This window comes from Pagrus pagrus (assembly GCF_965226575.1).
Source record: "Pagrus pagrus genome assembly, chromosome: 18".
NCBI classification, from domain to species: Eukaryota; Metazoa; Chordata; class Actinopteri; order Spariformes; family Sparidae; genus Pagrus; species Pagrus pagrus.
Window position 1 is genome coordinate 20117953 of NC_140202.1, and position 19249 is coordinate 20137201.

Sequence of the window (19249 nt, forward strand, 5' to 3'; positions counted from 1 at the left end):
TAATTTGAATTTTCATGGAGTTTTCATTGTCGAGCACGATAGAAGCACCCTTAGTTTTTACAGTTAAATCTCCTCTCATCTGCCACTCCCTCGCTGCCTGTCTCTGCTCTTGTCAGAGCTGCCTTTGTATGTGTTTCAGAAAGACAGGGCTGTGATGGCCTACACACTGTGCAGAGCGGCAGACAACACAACACTTCTTCCTCTCTCCTTTTTTCCCCCCACTTTTCTGGCTCTGGCTATCCTCAGCAGATTTGTGTCCAGTCACAGGGGCCTGGTTGCCACAAGACATTCCTCTGTCTGTTGACCCGTGGTGGGCGAAAAAGACACAAGTGAAGGACAGAGCTGCTGGGTTTAATTCTGACCTCCTTTCCTGCCCCAGATTCTGAAGAATCGTCTCTTTAACAAGAATCTTGTGGATGATCACGTCAGTTATTTGCTAATTACATCACAGCTGAAAATATTTGAATTGGACATTTCTTTGGTTGATCTAACGACACAGTGCCTGACGTAAAAAGGAGAAAATGCTGCGTTTATGTTGTCGGGCAGCGAGCCAGATTAATGGATCAACAGTGGCAGGTGGACACTATCATTCAAGAGCCGCTCTAACTATCTTACCAGACAAATTGCTCTTTAGAGCAGTGAAGAGTCTAAGTGGCTGGTTGAGTAGGCAGATTTGCTATCCGTAACCAAAGTTGTACAACAATGTTCCCACACTGTTGTGTCGCCTCATTTCACTCAGTGGCATTACATTTAGGTAAATACTCTCAACTGGGTTTTATGGATCCAGTCCCTCTCCTATCTTGTGTCCCACAGCATGTGTTTTAACACATTAATGAGCTGATGCTGTTTATGCCAGCACTGGATGTTCTCATGGTCTCTACTGTAAAAATATATTTGAGCACACTGATCTTTTTCCAGAGCAGGAAGAGAAGGACTTGCTCTGAATTTGTCTCGTGTTATAGTCCCCACGAGACAATCTGAGCCCGTGGTGGAATGAGACAAGAGCAAAGTGGATATTAACTCCTGCTTTTCCAGTCCAGCATCATCCCACCACACCCAGCACTACATCCCCCCACACCTTCTACAGTACATGTCCATGCAACAGTGCTGGTTTCCATTGTTGTACACTGTTACAGCACAGAGTAGACACAGAAATGTGGTATCTTAATTTATATTTTGGGTGCAGACATGGTTGCATTCTTGTCAGTGAGGTCTCCCCACAAGATAAAAGCCTGTCTGACAGGATGGGATGCTCAGTTTTTTAAGTTGCATCTTTGGGGAAAAGTGTCTCAAAGATAGTTCGGCATAGAGGACGGAGAAAGGTGAGAAGAAGTGGGTTTTCGAAAGAGAGGCATAATCTGTAATCAGAGCCAGCTGTGCAGGAGAGAACTGGGGCTATTTTTCTAGATGCAGCCTTTGTTTTGAGCTAATAAATAGCTTTTTCCACTATTTAATATCACAAACACTTCAGCTTGTTTATTGCTTTTGACAGCATGAAGCATGGGTAGAGGAAAGTGAAAAAGAGGCAGAGGATTGAGAGAGGGAATGGCAAGAGAAAACTGATTAGAGAAAGTGGGAATGTGAATTCCTCGGGTATAGGAGGAGGAGGGGAATTGGGCAGGGGGTCCACTGTGCCTCTGCAGCCCCCAGCTCTCTGCTGCCAAATGCACAGCTGCCTCGCTAAGTGATTTTTTTTGCAGTTAAATTTCAGGGCAAAGACGTCACTGCTGAGGATTTGTCTCAGAGCACAATGCTGTTTTTTATTGCCAAAAGGAGTCGGCTTGCTGGGGTTTTTCCCTCTCCGCCGCCTCCTCCTCCTCTTCGCTCTCTGTCGATGCAGTTTGTGATTCGATTATGCCTCGCAGTGTTTCTAGGTCTGTGTGTCAGTGGTGCTGCAGGCTGGGGAAAGAATAGCTTCTCTGTGTATGAGACGAATCCTCCACACACACGTGAGCATTTTACTCCCCCCCCCCCGACCCAGTCCACTCCAGTCCGGCCTGGTTTGAATTAACTACAAACAGGACACCAAATAAACCACATGCTGTCAACAGAGAAATATGAGATCTATGCCATATGGATACAGGAAGAGCACCTGTGATTTAAGTGCAGACCTACTGCTCTCTGTGAGTGGAGGCAGTGGATAAGAGGAGTTGTAACAACAGACACTGAAAGTGGTTCGATAGATCAGGAAGGTGCAGGTCAGTCCTCTCAGAAAAACAAGTAGAGCCTGCACATTACAACTCTGGGTGCCAAAGTTGGATCTTTTGTTAACTGACTCACGGAGATCCACTTATCTAGGAAGGAAGAGAAGCATGATAGCTCTCACCTTAGCTGCTCCCATCATGAGTTCTGGGAAAAAATATGTGTATAATTCCTTTCTACCACGTTCAAGTGAGTGAGTGGCTAGATTTACTGGCCCGCTGTGAGGTTTTACTTGCCCCAGGCGAGCGGGCACTCCTTATTGTTGAGCCCTGTATTGCATCGGTTTAATCCCCCAGTGAAGGAGCCCATACTGTACCACTGTACCTTATGGATATTACACAAGGCTCCCATCAGTCTGAAAGCTGGAGAAGTCATTTTCAGCCTGCCATAAAGAGCGTAGCATGCAGCACTCCTCTCCAGGGTTGTGCTTTGGGGAGGAGGAGTAAATCCCCAAACTCTGTCCAGATATGGTTTTATTTATTTGTTTTAAGCCTAGCCTTTGCCCCGGTGTCAGCTGCAACAAGAATGCACACTAAAAACTGGAGTGCACTGCCAGAGAGCCCCACTGCCTTCATTTTTTGGTTCACTTTCCTGCCCTCTGTTCTACTTTCTCCCACTGTCCTTCATTCCCATGTGTAGGGAGGCCTGGGTAATGAGGAGCAGCCTATCTGCTTGGCCTGCACATCTCTGTCTCCCCCTCCTCCGTGGCTCGCAGCCTCTCCGGCCCTCGATGCTAATTTGACCTACAAATTCTGTCCAAGTGTGACAAACGAGAGCGTTGTTGAACTCCTGCCAAACAGCTTCCTCTCTGACTCTGTCTCTCTGTCTGTGTCCTCCCTCTTACATTTCTTTCTCTTTCACCTCTGATTCTCTCGCTCAGATTTTTAGCAGGAAGTCAGGACAAGGATCCCCAGTGACCTTTTTTTTCCCTGTGTCTAAACCAAAGCATTTAGTTTTTGCTCAGGGTCCAGCTGTTGTGTTTGTGTAACCCAGTTGGAAAACGTGGGACGGGAACCGAGGGACCCTAGCTTCATCTGCAGCTGTCCACTCCTGGACGTGGCGAGTTTGGGAGAAAGTTGCATCTCCTTTAGCACTCATTTTCTTGCTCGCAGTCTCTTGTCTTTGCATTGAGCTCTTAGACATCCTTTTTAGTGAGAGCTGTTGGGGAGGATAAATTAATCTCCGTCCTCTTGGTTGCGTCAAAGCTGGCAAAAACACTGAGGAGTTGGAGTTTTTAAATGTGGCGAAGTGCTTCGCTTTACTCGTCTGGCCTTGTGCCATCACCCTTGACAACATCTTACACACATTTACTTACACACACACACACACACACACACACACCCACTACACATAAATACTTCTCCAGGCTTTAGTGTAGGGCAGCCCACATAAAACCAGACCAGAAATTGGCATTTTCCACAGCCAGTGATTACAAGACTTAAGTCATTACAGAGGCATTACACCATTACTTTTTCACTCTTGTCAGCCTGTCTTTATCATTCTGTCTCTTTCTTTCACTACTGCTACTCTTTCTCAACATTTCTCACCCACTTTGCTACGTTCCTCCAATTTTTTTTTTCTCTGTTACCAGGCCACCAACTAGGCTGCCTCCTTCGAGAAAAAAAGGTGTTTCCCACGTTTCAAAACCAACATGGAACCTATCTGGGTCCTTGTTTTTCAGGAGACCTCATTTTCCTCAGAGAGATCTGGTCCAACTTAGTTAGACACGCACATTATATTTTTACTTTCCTTCTTAGATCTGTTGCCAAGGTAGGATTTTATACGATAGCATCTCTCCTTATGTCACTACTTCATTTAAAAATAGCTGTCATGCATATCATGTAGTGGTATTAATTTAAAGCTGCGCTCTCTTTTTCCATCTCCTGACTTTGCATTGCTTGAAATTTGAATCTTTGAACGCCTGGCGATGCATTTTATTTGGAGAAAGCGGTGTTTGCAGATGAGAGCATTGTGCAGGCGAAGACAGATATTGATAGAAAATGAAATCGAAAGATACTGTAAATGTAGTAGAAGCCTGCAGCGTGCAATGAAGTGACACCTCCTTTCTCTGAACGCTATCTTTTCTACTTTGTATTGAAGAGGGGCAAAGATGGGAGTAAGTTGGTACTCATGCAAGAGGTCTTGTAGCGGATCATTACCTGCAATTCATGTTAAAAATATACTGTACTGTGTCTTGGCCAAAGCAGACCGTCCTTTTCTTTGCCTTCAGCTATATCTGGAGGCCTTTTGCCATCTTTTCTAACCCCCAAGCCTTGTTTTGTTCTTCCTTCCCTCCTCTCTGTTTTGGCCTGATGAATTTGACCTACTTCCTTGAAAAGAATGAAATCTATATTCTGCTTTTCCTCTTTCATTGTTTGATTGTTTGTAAATTTTTTCCTCAGAGAGGGAAGTAAACTCTGTGGCTTTTGTCCTTGTTGTGGACGCCGTTTCCTCTAAGCCGGTCCGAGACACACATATGCACGCACACACATGCACGTGCAGCGGCCTGCTGGTGACAACCCCCTTCCTGTTAATGGAGGTGTTTAGTCTGTCCCCTGTGTGTGTTTCGAGGCGACCGACCAGCCTGCACGCCTGCTACGGCTCTGGCCAAGTCACTTTATCTTCAGGCTGTTTTTCTCCTGCTTCATTTGATCCTGGAGTACATTTCCATTCCCACAATGCAACATGTCTCTTACCTCAGCAGCTTTGTTCGACCAAAAATACCTCCCGGTGCTGCAGGGTGCTGCAAACTGTGAAAGTGGGTTGTGGGGGAGCCGGAGCGCAATGGCACAAATGACAGTCGACTGATTTAATTTGGCGTGACAGTGATGACAAACAACAGGATTGTTTTAATGTCGCCTGTCTAGACAAAACTCATACACACAGTTTTCTCGAGAGGTTGAAATAAGTTTATGCTTCCTCTTGTGGTTTTGTTCAGAGGTTATTTAAAGTATTTTGCACATTTTTGATGTAACCAAACAGGCAAATCGATGTCGAAACAAAGAAAACAAAATAATTAGTGTACAGAGGGAAAAGAGAGAGTCAAGTTCAGAGACGGAGCGCTCGGATGAAGTGAAGTTCCTGCTCTTTGTGCGAAACCTGGAGGGACCCTCAGCCTTGTCGCAGCCCCCATAGAGTAAATTTAAGAGGGTCGGCTTTAACAAGGGCAGTATTGATTCTCTGTGTTTGAGGGAGGAGAGGTTGTCTGTGTCTGTTTTTGAATAGTAGGATGAGGACAAGACAGGGGCGGCGCTGCTTTTTGTCTCCATGTTTAAGCCTCCATTCAGCCAAGAGGCAGGGGGCAACGCTTGGTGGTCTGGACTCCAGGGGGACTGCACGCTTTGACACATCACTGTTTATTGGGCAACAGTTACATAAGACACTAACAGTTCGATTTTTCTCGGTATTATAGCTCTATGCGTTTCTTCATCATGTATGTTATAAAGTTGAATAAGTTTGTGTTTGAACTGTTGGTCTGATAAAATAAAATAACCTGCAGATTTATAAATAATGAAATTAATCATTATATGCAGCCCTGGTTAAGCTAAATGACTGTCTTTACTCACAAGTGTTAAATGGATTCCTGTGCATGGGAATAATGATGTGTTAGATTTTTCTTCCACACTGCCTGTTGGGTGATTTATAAGGTCATTGAGTAAGACAGCCGTTGTGGCAGCACTTTTACTAGTGACACGTGGCTGTTGTCTGCACATGGTTGGCTTGGATACAGAGTAATACTTTAAAATGAAAAATGGTGTCTGTAGGGTTTAGGGCTGCAGTTTACACAGTCTTTGTTGATTAATCTGTACAGCTAAGTCTGCAAAAATTGAAAATGCCAATCACAAGTTTGTAACGAAGGCAGGATATTTTTCAGTTTAACTAGTTTAAATAACATCAATGCACAGAGACAGTCGATTTCACTGGGAATTTAATTATTAAAAGTTACCTCAAGCATCTTTTCTGCTTTATAGCCTCTCAAAAAAGGCCAATATCGCTCGATATTTACTACATAATAGTGTCTTATGGTTGTGATTTACTTTTCAGGCAGGTAACCAGTCTTCTGTATTACATGTTAAAGTCTCTGTCTGAACCTAGGGAGTTAATTTCCTCACTGTTATTTTTTGCTTTATCAGTTGGCCACTGAGGTCAGATAAGACGCTTCATTCCACCGTGTCAGTGTTGAACATTTCACTTTTCTCAGAGAAAACTCAAGGCTGCTGAATATTAAAACACATATATTCACACACTCCTAAAAACAACCAGATGACCATCGAATCGTTTCAGGGTGCTTTCACAGGGCCCAGGCCTTTCACGAGAGCTTTCAACCACATCCAACCTAAACCTATTCCAACCTTTTTGTGAGCCTAAAGTAAACACAGGCTTAGCTCCAGGTTCTCACTTCTCCTGACAGTGGTTGGTAGTCACACACACGGGAGGTATATGTTGAAATGGTTCCTGCGTTTGATCCCTGTGTACTTACCCACCAGTATCTGTGGTCCTGGCTTGAGCCTGGGGGCCAGGGGAGGGGACCCCTCACTGATCTCCAGGCTGTGTTATGGTTCTGGGGGGGAATGTGCTGTGTCTCAGGTCTGGTGTAGATCAGGTTGCTGCCCACCCCCAAGGCATGTGTTGCCTTTGGACTGAGCTTTTAGATTACCAATGAGGCCACATGTCCTGAGGAACTGGTTCTGATAGAGTTTCTTTTTGCTTATCGGTAATAAACAAAGGAAGAATAACAGTAGGGAAGACTGATCATTTGTCCATTCATATTACTTTTAACTTGTAACACATGCACACACAGGTGCTGCTGGACTATAATAATAAATGATATCAAGTGGAAAATAGGGCTGTAGCTATCGATTCTTTTTGGAATCGATTAATCTAGCACTTTATCGATCGATTAATCGATTAATCGTATATATATATTTTATTTTTTTTTGCATTTCTAAACAACCAAAACAAATAATGCATGACGAAAATGATGTGGCTGTAAAATGATCAACCATTTGGCTTTTATTTCTTTAAAAAACAGAGGTATTTCTTACACCTCCAACATTTGGCTCCAAAACTTTATTGCAATTTACTCATTTAGTGCAAGTGCAAACAATTAAATAACAATACAGTTTCAACTTACTGTAAAACATGTATAACATGTAACACTATGAATCAATACAAACTTAAATAGTAACGGCCATTTTGCCTTAGTGTTGTCTTATACAACATTACAAAAAGGGATTGCACCTTCTAACCACCTACTAACAAATAATATATAATCTCTGGGATAGGCCATTTGCTATGGTAACCTAGCAACCTATGTGTGTGCACGCATGCTGTGTTATATATAATTTTATGTTATACATAGCACCAAATCACAACAGAAGTCATTTAAGGTCACTTTTCCTATAGAACCGGTCCGGACCGTTTTCATTTAATTAATAATTTCTTCATCGTCGCGCATCTACAATTCTCCTCCGCTCTGTTTTACGAAGGGAGGAGCTCCGGACCGACGTACAGTAAACAAACACACGTGCACACACACTTACAGACAGACAGAGAGAGAGAACATGTCACGTCGGTCTCAACTGTCTGTAAAGCAGATATCATATCTACGTTTTTTAAACGCGCACAAACTGATTCTGCTCTGGCATGTCATCTCGAGCCTTCGCAGCTCTCCGTCGTGGTGGCGGATACGCAATGCAATCCCCCCCGGGCTGCTGGAGAACCAGCGTGAGGACTTGAGTTTAGAGGACCAATCACAGCCCTTGCCATCTCCGTTTCCCCTCGACGGAGTGACGGACACTCCGCGCCCGGAGAGTACGGAGAGGCTCTCCGTCAGGCTCTCCGGCTCTCCGGCGACGGAGAGGGCTCTCCGTGTCCGTGTACGGCACTTTACGCAGTAGTATTAACAACGGTCCGTGTGGAACATTCAAGATCCCTGCGCGTCATAGGAATTTAACGACGCTTCGAGGCAGAGTTTTTGCCTCGACCAATTTTTGTAATCGAGTAACTCGAGTAACTCGATGAATCGTTACAGCCCTAGTGGAAAACATCCACATTGCTCCTCATTCACAAGGTGTGGTGTACAGCAAGGTGGTTCATTAATTATCAGCTCTTATTATCACAATGCAAGATAATTGACTTTGACACCCAGATGAACTATCTACAACTGGACTGTGGCTGGACATTGTACAGAGTTTGAAATATCTGAACTGCACTAGAATAAATTTGATGGTTACATCGACTTTCATTCTTCTATATTATGACAACTGTCAGGAATGCTCATGACAACACTGCCTTTACCAAAGATGGTGTGTATATTTACCCTAATTACAACCAATTTCTTCCTGAAAACTGAATAATATATGTATACACCAACTTGATACACTGTCCAGCATTTGTTCCATACCACTTAAACTTCTCATAATAAAACAAGAGGTTGTGATTTGGCCTCGTGCTAATAATCTCTAGACCCCGGCACTCAGATGCAGACTAAGAGAGAAACAAAACATGAGGCCTCGGTTGATTGTTTTGAGTGGGACTCCCCCGGATCCCACGTCTCACCACCGCGCTTTTCGGCAGCGTTTATTTTCCTGACCCAGTCACTTCTCAAAGTCTTTATACTCTCACATTTGTTTCTCTCACATACACATTCTGCAAAGTTGTTTACCCAGAGTATTAGCTGACCTCCCTGATCCTTACCCAAACACCTCAGCAGGAAGCAACGTTACCTCCCCGCCACTGGCCCGGTGCCACAGCATTGTGATGGTGGAACCTTGGTGTAATTCTACACTCATGTAAAAACACAATGTGATTACGATCAAGGACATCAGCTTAAAGTGTAAACACATGGGCCCACAAGGGCACCTACTTTTTCTTTTATTAAAACATGCATTAAAATGTGTTTGCGTCTATTGTTGACGTGTATAGTTGAACTGATTTTCATCCTGAATCAGCACCTTTCTTAATTATCTAGCCAATTTGAAAAATAGGCAGGGTAATCCAGCTGTCTGACTCCATCCAGTTATCTATAGACACCTCTTAATTGGTCTTTCTTGGTGTATTTGTGATTTAGGATGTGTGTGTTTGTTCCTCAGGTGTTCCAGGACCTAGGTGTGTCGGTGCTGTCTGGAGCCTCTGAGGGCTACAATGTGTGCCTGTTTGCTTACGGCCAAACGGGATCTGGCAAGACATACACCATGATGGGTACTCCGGTGAGAAGAAATATCTGTGTGGCATTATATTCATTTTTCAGGTCTCACCAGTCATAATGGAAGCAATGAAACACAATGTTATACAGATTATAAAACCATGCTGCACTGCAAATAGGCAAATGAGAACATATTGTGATGAAGTCCTCAATCCTCAAAGCTGCTGGCAAAGGTTAGTATTACTAATGCGCCCTCACTCTCTGTGTTTCCTCGTCAGGACTCCATTGGCTTGACCCCTCGGATCTGCCAGGTATGTCTGTGGATTGTAAATTTCAAAGTCCACACAAATAATTTAGCTACTGACTACCCCGTGTTGAACTAAATCGCATTTCTTCCTTTCCTTACAGGGTCTCTTTAGGTCTGAAGACACTTTTCCTGATGGGCAAAACTCAAGCAGAGTGGAGATCAGGTACGGTTTTATCGTCTTTCCCTTTTTAAACAGTCTCTTCCTGAAATTCAAATTAGACGGGCACTTACCTCAACGATTATGCTGCAAAGCTACAGGCAATGTGATGCAAATCAAATACTGGATTTTCTCGTCTGTTTTGGAGGTCACCTCAGAACAGCTTATTGAAGGTGATTCATTTGGCAAAGCTAAGATAGATATTATGCTTTCTGGGTTGTAATGTATTGTTTTTATGATTCAAAGATGGTTATTTCGATAGCGTTGAATGTTTTTCTGGGTCATTTGGTCGTACAGAACTGTGTAACCATGACTACGCCCCGGTTCAAACACAGCCATTGTCATATGTCAACCCCCTCCCTTGTCTCTGTGTTGTCAACTCTCCAATAAAGGCAGAGTGCTTGAAAGATAAACTTTGACACACAGAAAAATGAAGATAATAAACTGGCAATGGGACTGTATGTGGGCCTATGGTACACATCTCAGTAATGGGATTGATAAAATGGACATTAGATAATCCAACTCTGACATTTCATCAAGTGTGTGGATGTTTTCTCATCCTTATGTTCCCGTTTCAGTTTCCTGGAGATCTATAACGAGCGAGTGCGAGACCTGCTGAGGCGAGGAGAGCAGAAGAAGAGAGCCTCGCTGAGAGTTAGAGAACACCCTGATAAAGGACCCTACGTGCAAGGTGAGTGTTCAGGGCACCTGCATCTATACTTTGTAAAGCAGCTGACTGCAAAGACTATACTTTACTGCCATTGGCTAATCTCTGTCAATTGTTGAAAGGTACCCTTACACCCGCTTCCCTCAAAACCAAGCGATGCCCTATTTATTTTGTTGCAATTTTAAAGAGATAATTAAAGAGACAATCACACATACACACAGACTTTAAATAAACCTGTGCAGAAATGGTGGAGAGCTAATGGTTTTAACAGATATCCTAACAACACAAAGCAAGTAACAGATTAAATGCAGTCTAATTTAAGTTCAGTATTCAAACATGAATGCACAGTCCAAGGTGTAATTGCCCAAAATGCTGAGCTCACTTCAACATTTCCTCTTTTGTTTTTTTTCCGTCTGTCTTACTGATTAAATAGTTAGCTAAAGGTCTACTAGCAGCAAATTCTAATTAACACTGCAAAGATAATTTCACCAAGATTAAAATAAGATATCGAATGTGTAAAGAGGAAAAACATTCTTTTAAATAACCTTGTCAAGAGACCCGTTCATGTGAGTCAGCTGTCTCTATGTCTATTAGAAGAGTCTGCAGTGTAGTTCAATTTGTCAAGAAATTAAATGCACCTAAGTTATGTGCTGATTCACCTTAGTTAGGCGCCCCAGTGCGGCCCGTCTAAAAAGGATCCCTGTTTTACAATTCGGTGCACTTATGACTCGGTGCTTTTACAAGCTCTCAGAAGTCTCAGCAGTGGCTCAAACAGTAAAAGGATCTGACTGTAACACAAAGCATGAAGAGAGTGAAGATGAGAGCGGATACCAAAACTATAGTTTTCTGTCTCACCGCTGTGATACACATAATTTTATCAAATTATGGAGTTGGAAGTGAAACATGGTCTGCAGTATTTTGAGTAATGCTCGTGTCTTGTAAGTTTAGTTTACAAGTCACTGTGGTATGTGGTCAGCGGTGGAATTTTGTTCCGTTGTGAAGCTTTTGATCTGGTCCAGAATTGGCCGTCCTGGCTCTAATCCAGACTCTTCTTTTAGCTCGTCTTACTTTCCCTCTCTTCTCCTTTTTCTATCTCCCTCCATCTTCTCTTCTCTCCCCTCCCTCCTCTTTCTGTCTCTCCCTCTCATCCGCCCGCCTCTCTACATTTAAAGCCCCACATCCACTCATTGTCCGTATCAGGAGAAATCCCAGTTGACCAGAGGAAGTGAAGTCATTTCCTTGTGGTTCCAAGGAGAACGCTTCACCACACACACACCCACAGTGCACACACAGAGGAGTCCCAGCTTTTACTTCTCCGCCGTCAACACGAGTCCATAAAACAGTGTTTTACTGTCATTCATTTTTTAAGGAATCAAAATGTTTGTATTAAATGTTTATTTAAAACAAGGAATAAGTGACCACGTTTTGGCACCATGAGGCTTTGTCGTAATCTGTGTGCACATGTGTTTTACAGTTCTCGAGATACGTGATTCACGCCTGGAAGTAGAGCATTGTTAGAGGTTTTTGCTGCTAAATGCTGTGGGAAATTGTGAGCAAGTAATGATGAGACATACTTCCTGTTTGTGTCTTTTTCATGTCTCTATCCTTTGGCTTTTTTTCCTCTTCTACATGAATGTTTTTTTTTTGTCTACTGCAGTGTCATCGGTGTAATTGTCGGCTGCGTTAACAGTTTAAGCATTCCGAAATGTTTTTCAAAAACTGTTTTACATTTTAGTTTCTTCTACCTAGGGCAGCCATACACAACCATGACCTTAAAATGTTAATTAAGAAAGTAGATTAATCCTCTTTTATCTTCATTCTTTGACATGTTTTTTGACGATTCTATAAATGTATGTATGTTTTTTTAGATCCTAACAATTGTAAACTATGCATCTTGATACCCAACAACAGAATGAACCTTAGCTGCACTCCCTCTCACAAGAAGTTATCCATTAATTACTTTCCATCGCGTGAATTAGGTTAATTAACAAACATTTTAAGGTTCATATAAACCCTCAACACCATCTGTATGTTGGCTCCGTTCTTTCAGCATGTTCCCTCTGTTTGTTTCTCTCTAATCAGACCTGTCACAGCATGTGGTCTCAGATTGCAAGCAGGCCATGGACCTTTTGGAGGAAGGCATCGCCAACCGAATCACAGCAGCAACCCACAACCATGATGCCAGCAGCAGATCCCACGCCATCTTCACCATCCAGTACACACAGGTCATCATCTCTCCCAGCCCTCCCTGCTCACATACAGCTATACTCATCTGTTAATGATCTTTTTTGCAGATTCCATTATGATTTCTCGTTCTCCACAGGCAATCCTAGAAAACAACCTCCCTTCTGAAACTGTCAGCAAGATAAACCTGGTGGACTTGGCTGGAAGGTGAAGCTGTTTTTTCCTTCTGTTGGGTTTTTAATCTCAACATCTCTTCAGTCAAAGTAATAGACAAAACTGCCCCCTAGTGGATCGTTGCTACTGACCTGAGATTCTCAATTCCACATTCTTTCATTGGATAATCTTTGTCTTAATCTCTGAAAATGGCATTAACCTCATGTTGTGTTTATATTGTGTCTGACAGTGAGCGAGCAGACCCTCACTACTGCAGGGATAGACTGACAGAGGGCTCTAACATCAACAAGTCCCTGGTCACTTTGGGCATTGTCATATCTGCTCTTGGTAAATAAAGATGCTTCAATTTGTAGCGATGATGTCCAAGAAAGAATTCAATCTAGCATGAACCTCAACAAATTCCCTTTTCCCTCCATCTTTACATTATTCCCTTCTAACCATAACACTCCATAAATCTGTCGACTATCCCGTCTTCCCACTTCTTCCACAGCCCAGAACTCCCAGATGTCCAGCAGCTGTCAGAGCATCAACAGCATGGCTTCTGAGGGCGATGGCAGCACGGTGGGAAGCCACAGCAGCTCCCTGTCTGGAGGAGGAGGAGGTGGTGGGAGGAGGCATTGCTTCATCCCCTACAGGGACTCGGTCCTAACCTGGCTGCTGAAAGACAGCCTGGGCGGCAACTCCAAGACCATCATGATTGCGAGTAAGTGTAACAGATGGAGCATGGCTGGGATTTTTCATGTTTTGGTTCAATAACTTTAGACTGTATAATCATATATCCTCCTCCTAGCTCCTTCTTGTTCCATTATTCCTTTAGACCGTATAAAACTACTTCCTGAATTTCAGACTGATCCGCTGTCAAAAAATGCATTAAATTACTGTTGTTTTGCTCTGTAGACGCATTTTTGATGAACGATAGCGCTAAGTGCTAAACTCACTGAGCACATTGCGTTTATAAATGAAAGTAGACTTGTGTTTTGGTAGATAAATGCTTTAAATGTGAAGCTGAAGCATTAGGAAATGTTTGGTTTGCATTAGCAGTAACTTAATACAGCAATCTGCAGATAGTGAGCGTCTTTTCTTGCCTGGTGTACTGGGTAACACTGGTGTTGTCAGATGCTCACCACGGCAACCCTAGTACTTAACCTAATGGCTGGCTTGGAGGGTGGAAATTAGATCGAAAAAGTAATGGTAATGCTTCGGAAAATAGTTTGCAGTAATGAGTCCACGCTCACAAAACCTCCCTCAGTCTCACTCTGATCTAATTGCTGTACTTGTGTCTTTTCCTTTTTGTGTGTTTGTGTTGCAGCTGTCTCGCCCTCCGCAAACAGCTACAACGAGACCCTCAGCACCCTGCGCTATGCTGCCCACGCCAGAAATATTGTCAACAAGCCTCGGGTTAATGAGGTCAGTGGCTGTTTAGAGTCTGACAACAAGATTTGATGTTTGATCTAAATGTTTTAAGTGGGTTAATGTGTGCTTTGATTTCTGTGCAGGATGCCAACGTTCGACTGATCAGGGAACTGAGGGAGGAGATTGACAGGCTGAAGAGCATGCTGCTCAGCTTTGAAATGGTATGGTGACCTTTTTTCTTGGAGCGTAGCACTGACTCTCACAGGGATACGCCCCACTGGGTTTACCCTCTTAGTACTGTAAGACTTTGAATTAAAGAGATTCCCACATTACAAGTTTATATCGCAAAGGCTTAACACAGTGCTTTGTGTCTTTTTGACATTTTTAATCCCCTGGGTGGTGAAGATTGAATTGCACTGTAACGAATATGACATTTTCCCCTTTGAGCAGCATATTGACGGATCATTTTTTACTCTCTTGATTGACAGCAGCGTAATCCCAGTCCATCCTTGAGCGATGAAAGGGACGGAAATCTGTCCGACATTGTGCTACAGAACGAACTGAAGGTAACACAGATGGCCACAGTAATGCTCGACATATCCAGTCAGTCCTCGGTCATTTTCAGTTGACTATTTTTAATCAGTTGACAGATTTTACTACAAAGTGATACAGGGCAACATATAACCAAAAACTGGAGACTTTTCGCTCACCACACAAAATCTAGTCCCTTGGACATCTTTAACCTCACTGACCTATTGATGGATCCATCATCGCAAGTGCCAAGCATTATTCAGTCTGTTAACTCCAGTCTAGTCACAAGGTTTTTAAAAAGAAAGAAACATTATTTGTACATGTGCATGCTGTGTCCTTAAAGGATCTGTTAACCCAAGTCACAGTAGTCATTATTTCCAACTTGCTCCTTCCTGCATTTAGCTAGCATTTGTCCCTTGATTATGAGATCATGTCCTTCTGTTTGTCAACTTTATGAGGAACTTTTTAAAATAGAAAATAGTAAAAAAACAAAATGTTCTCAACATGGTCTGTGGATTATCCTGAGTAACTAGGCCAATGTTTCTTGGGAAAAAAGACATCCCTGTCAGTGTGTTGAGTTTCATAAACAATATTCCATTCCTCTCTGTTGCACTGGGATGGCAGCAGATGTCCCAGCAGTGCATCTCACAACACCTGTGTTCTGGAAAAAGTACATATCTGTGACACATTGTCACACAGTATGTTTTTTTCTTCTGACTTTGAAACCTCTAAAAAGAAAGTTGGGAAACATACAGGAAAGTGGTATTAGAAGCGGTAGTTGAAATAGTATTGCTGGCTATTCATCTTAATCTCCCTAATTACAGATATTTACTCTCTCTTACTGTCCTTCATCATCTTCATCCATGTCTATTCCTCAGGTGGAGCAACTGACGAAGGACTGGTCGGAGAGCTGGAGAGACAAGAAGGAGCTGCTGGAGCAGTACAGCGTGGACATCAACAGAGACCGGGCCGGATTCCTTATCAACTCCCTCCAACCACACCTGGTCACTCTGGATGGAGACGTTCTCAGCACCGGGGTCGTCTTCTATCACCTCAGGGTATGATGATAAAAAGGAAAATCGACGTGTTGTAACTGTAATGTTGTTGTGTTTTGGTATTATTTAATTTAGGTGTGCAGTGTTTTTAGTGTAAATATTAGAATAGCTGTCAGCTAGGTATCAGAATTACTAGTACGAGTGTAGGATTCAATCACATTAATGGTGTTATACAAGCTGTATTTGATGGTTTTATGCTTGTACTTTCACTCTGCCTCTTCCTTTCATCCCCAGAGACACATCAGTCATTTGCACACATGCTGTGCACTAAAAATACACATTTGTATGGACAACATGATACAAAAACTCCTACAAACTGATATTCTCCTCATTTGCTCTACTTTTTCCCAGCTCTAAAGTTACTGGTTTGTCATCTGTCTTCACTGGAACATTCTCTTTTTTCTACTAGATTCTTCCCCCTCCTCCTACTACTTTTTTCTCTCTGTTCTGCTCGAAAAAACTCTTGAGAAAAGGTGCGTTTCTACCGTCTTTTCTTTTCACTCCACCCTCCAACAGTCCTGTCGGTCTCCCCTTTCTGTGTGTGTGTGTGAGTGTGCGTCTTCGTAATGCATAAAGCTCGCCTGGATAAGAGGCTCTTAGTTCTGAGGCTAGGACTCAGGGGAGCTTAAGCTGTCCTGATTCTGACAATGACAAGCATACCCTTAGGCCTGACAATTACACTGTTTCCTGCATGTGAAGAGCTGAGGCCACCTGGGAGCACATGTGCTCTTGACACCATATAAGAAAGCTTTTAATCCCATTAGATAAGACATCAAAGTATACAAACGATATATTTTCTGTCAGCTAAATGAAATTACAAAAATCCTCAGATCATCGTGTAAAACTCATTGCGACTGCTAATGCTTGTGTTTTAAGCACATCCATCTGATTTCCAGTATGTACAGTAGTTGTTCTGACTTTTTTGTTTATGTAAATTTTAATTAAAGATGCCTGCCATGTTCACTTACAGGAAGGAGTTACCCACATTGGGCCTCAGGACCAGTTTGAAGAACCACAAATAGGTATTATTAATTCATTTGGTCTCCATGTTTCCTCATCCAGCTGAAAATATTCCTTTTCAAGCTCTTTGATAAGATTTTTTTTCGACACTTGTACTTTACAAGAGCGGAAATCCTCAAAGCCTCTTACGAGCATGCATTATTACAGAGTAGACATCCAGTAAACTGGCAGCTTTAGACAAAACATGCAGCAGATAATATGGGAACTAGCAGAAGATGTAAAAATATACAGTAGACTGAAACTATTAAATTTGAATGCACAGTGAAACGTACGCTCGCTTCTCATTAAATGATGTATTAAAGCTTTCTAATTCTGTATGTGTGCTTGTGTTTCTACAATCTGTTTCTAGTTCTGCAGGGCAATGCCAGCTGTGAGATTGAAAACCACGGAGGTGTGGTAACGCTCAGACCGCTGCCGGGCTGCGTCTGCCTTCTAAATGACCGAGAGGTCACCGAGCCCTGCAGACTGGCTCAAGGTCGGCTCCTGTCCTCAACAAAGCCATTTCTTTATATTGTCTTTACACTTGACACTGAAGAATTATCATCATGGGGTGATTGTTCCACTATGCTTGATATCACATATAGGTTAATGTATAATTATACACACACTGTCACAGATATGGTCTGATAACATAAATGGGCTAATGTACAATATGTATGCATGATTCTTTCCATGGATAAACGCACTGATACACACTCACATCCACCCTGCCTACAGCACATATCATCTCTTTCTTAAGCTTGCCTCAACACAATGCAGCAGGATGAGCACAACTTGTGACGAAGGGTATGTCTCTCTGTCTCCAGGGACAGTAATCACCTTGGGAGGAGTGCATAAGTTCCGCTTCAACCACCCGGCCGAGGCAGCAGTCCTCCGAGAACGCAGACGGGTAGGCGCTGCTCAGCTGAAAATTAAAACAAGGCTGTTGGTTATGATGGCAATCATGATAATATTGATGATGAGCAGATGACTGGGATGCTGTGGTTGATATACTAAGATTGTTTCTGCTTATTTTCTATACATATGCTCTGTGAATAGTGATTGAGAATAGTGATTGATTCTTTTTTTATTGCCGATAAATATTAAAGTTGATATTTTCTTTTCTGTTCTCAGGCCAGTGAAGGTGGCATGAGCTGCACCTACATTGACCTTTGCCCCGCAACCCTTGACCACAGGTAAATACTGCCGCCGAACACAGTACACACATCCTCCTGTGTATATGTGTGTTCTTACATATTTAAGAAGAGGTACATGTGTTGTACCAGTGTTCATGTTGCAGAAATAGGGCAATGCTTCATGCGTGTTTCAATTCAGCTGGTGAGGATGGCATGTGTTACCGTTAGCCCCCACCCTCGTGAGCATTTCCAGTTAGCTGTTTACAGGACAGGCTCAGCCGTTGCTTGGTGACTGCTGAGACACAGAACTGAAAACCAACAACAAAAGCTTTTACTTTAAACCAGCCACCACCAAACAGCTAAATTATAGACTAGAAATTGTTCGCAGGTGAGGTAAAATGATTTCCTTTGCTTTTTCTGGTTGTCGCCTTGTTTTTCTCAGTCAGTGTTTCAGTCTATATTTCTATCCCTGATCTGTTTTATAGTGTTGAAGAAGTGAAGCTCCAAGGGCAGCTGGGTGCCTGTCCCTCTCCCACTGAGGAGCCTGCTGCCAGGCAGCATGTGGAGGTGCAGCAGCGCTATGTGGAGAGTTTGCGACAGGAGATTCAGGCTGAACAAAGACGGGCTGAGAGAGAGCTTGAGAGAGAGCAGGCCCACCTCCGACAGCAGCACAGTGAGAGTAAGTAGTCACTCCACACTCCCACATTAAGATGAAAAGTTATTTCTCATGCAGATACTTTTAAAACTATTGTGCCAACATGGATAACCTCATCACATTTTGTAAACTGAGAAATGTTTCCTTCTGCCAATCTTTACCCAACAGTCCAGCAGTGGATTTTGCAGGAGAAACGGCGCCTTACAACTGCAGAGCAGAAAATCACCCAAGAGTCCGGAGTTCAAACAGACCTCATCCCTGCACCCCTCCTGGAGCGTCTGACAGGTCAGGCGTCCGAGGATCAGACAGGTCAGACAGTGGATCGTCCGTCCATGGTGGTAAGGGCCAGGAAGAAGACGGTGCAGGACGAGCTACTAAAGCATCACGGCCTTTGCCGTGCGGAGAGCCGTTTTCGGCGGAAAAAGTTGCATTACCAGCTGGAGAGGATCGCACGCAAGCGGCTTCTGTTGGAAGCTAAGAGGGAATTGCAACGGTTGGAAAGGGCCCTGCCACCTGGACCAGACAGCCCAGAGTCTCCTGAACTGGGGTCCCCATCAAAGCTCAGAGGAAGATCATTTGTTTCTCGTAGACACTCATTCTCGGCAGATCTTTTGTCCCGGCTCTACCCACAGAACACCCCTATCTTCAGGTAAGCAGATTAAGTTGCTTCTTTGCTGAATTA

At 43.2% G+C, this 19249-nt stretch overlaps 1 protein-coding gene across 2 annotated transcripts in view; it reads left to right on the forward strand.

Annotated features, from left to right (window-relative positions):
* stard9 (StAR-related lipid transfer (START) domain containing 9) overlaps positions 1-19249 on the forward strand; it is a 41566-nt gene that overhangs the window by 7639 nt on the left and 14678 nt on the right. The window contains exons 4-21 of one of the 2 annotated variants that reach the window (XM_084381267.1): positions 9297-9413; positions 9628-9660; positions 9758-9819; positions 10392-10504; positions 12563-12705; positions 12804-12871; positions 13068-13165; positions 13329-13541; positions 14148-14245; positions 14335-14412; positions 14680-14757; positions 15601-15780; positions 16748-16799; positions 17147-17272; positions 17604-17686; positions 17911-17972; positions 18398-18591; positions 18736-19216. In XM_084381267.1, coding sequence (XP_084237393.1) covers positions 9297-9413; positions 9628-9660; positions 9758-9819; positions 10392-10504; positions 12563-12705; positions 12804-12871; positions 13068-13165; positions 13329-13541; positions 14148-14245; positions 14335-14412; positions 14680-14757; positions 15601-15780; positions 16748-16799; positions 17147-17272; positions 17604-17686; positions 17911-17972; positions 18398-18591; positions 18736-19216 — 2279 coding nt within the window. The remainder of the gene's footprint in view (positions 1-9296; positions 9414-9627; positions 9661-9757; positions 9820-10391; positions 10505-12562; positions 12706-12803; positions 12872-13067; positions 13166-13328; positions 13542-14147; positions 14246-14334; positions 14413-14679; positions 14758-15600; positions 15781-16747; positions 16800-17146; positions 17273-17603; positions 17687-17910; positions 17973-18397; positions 18592-18735; positions 19217-19249) is intronic. The other variant, XM_084381268.1, reaches the window with a different exon arrangement.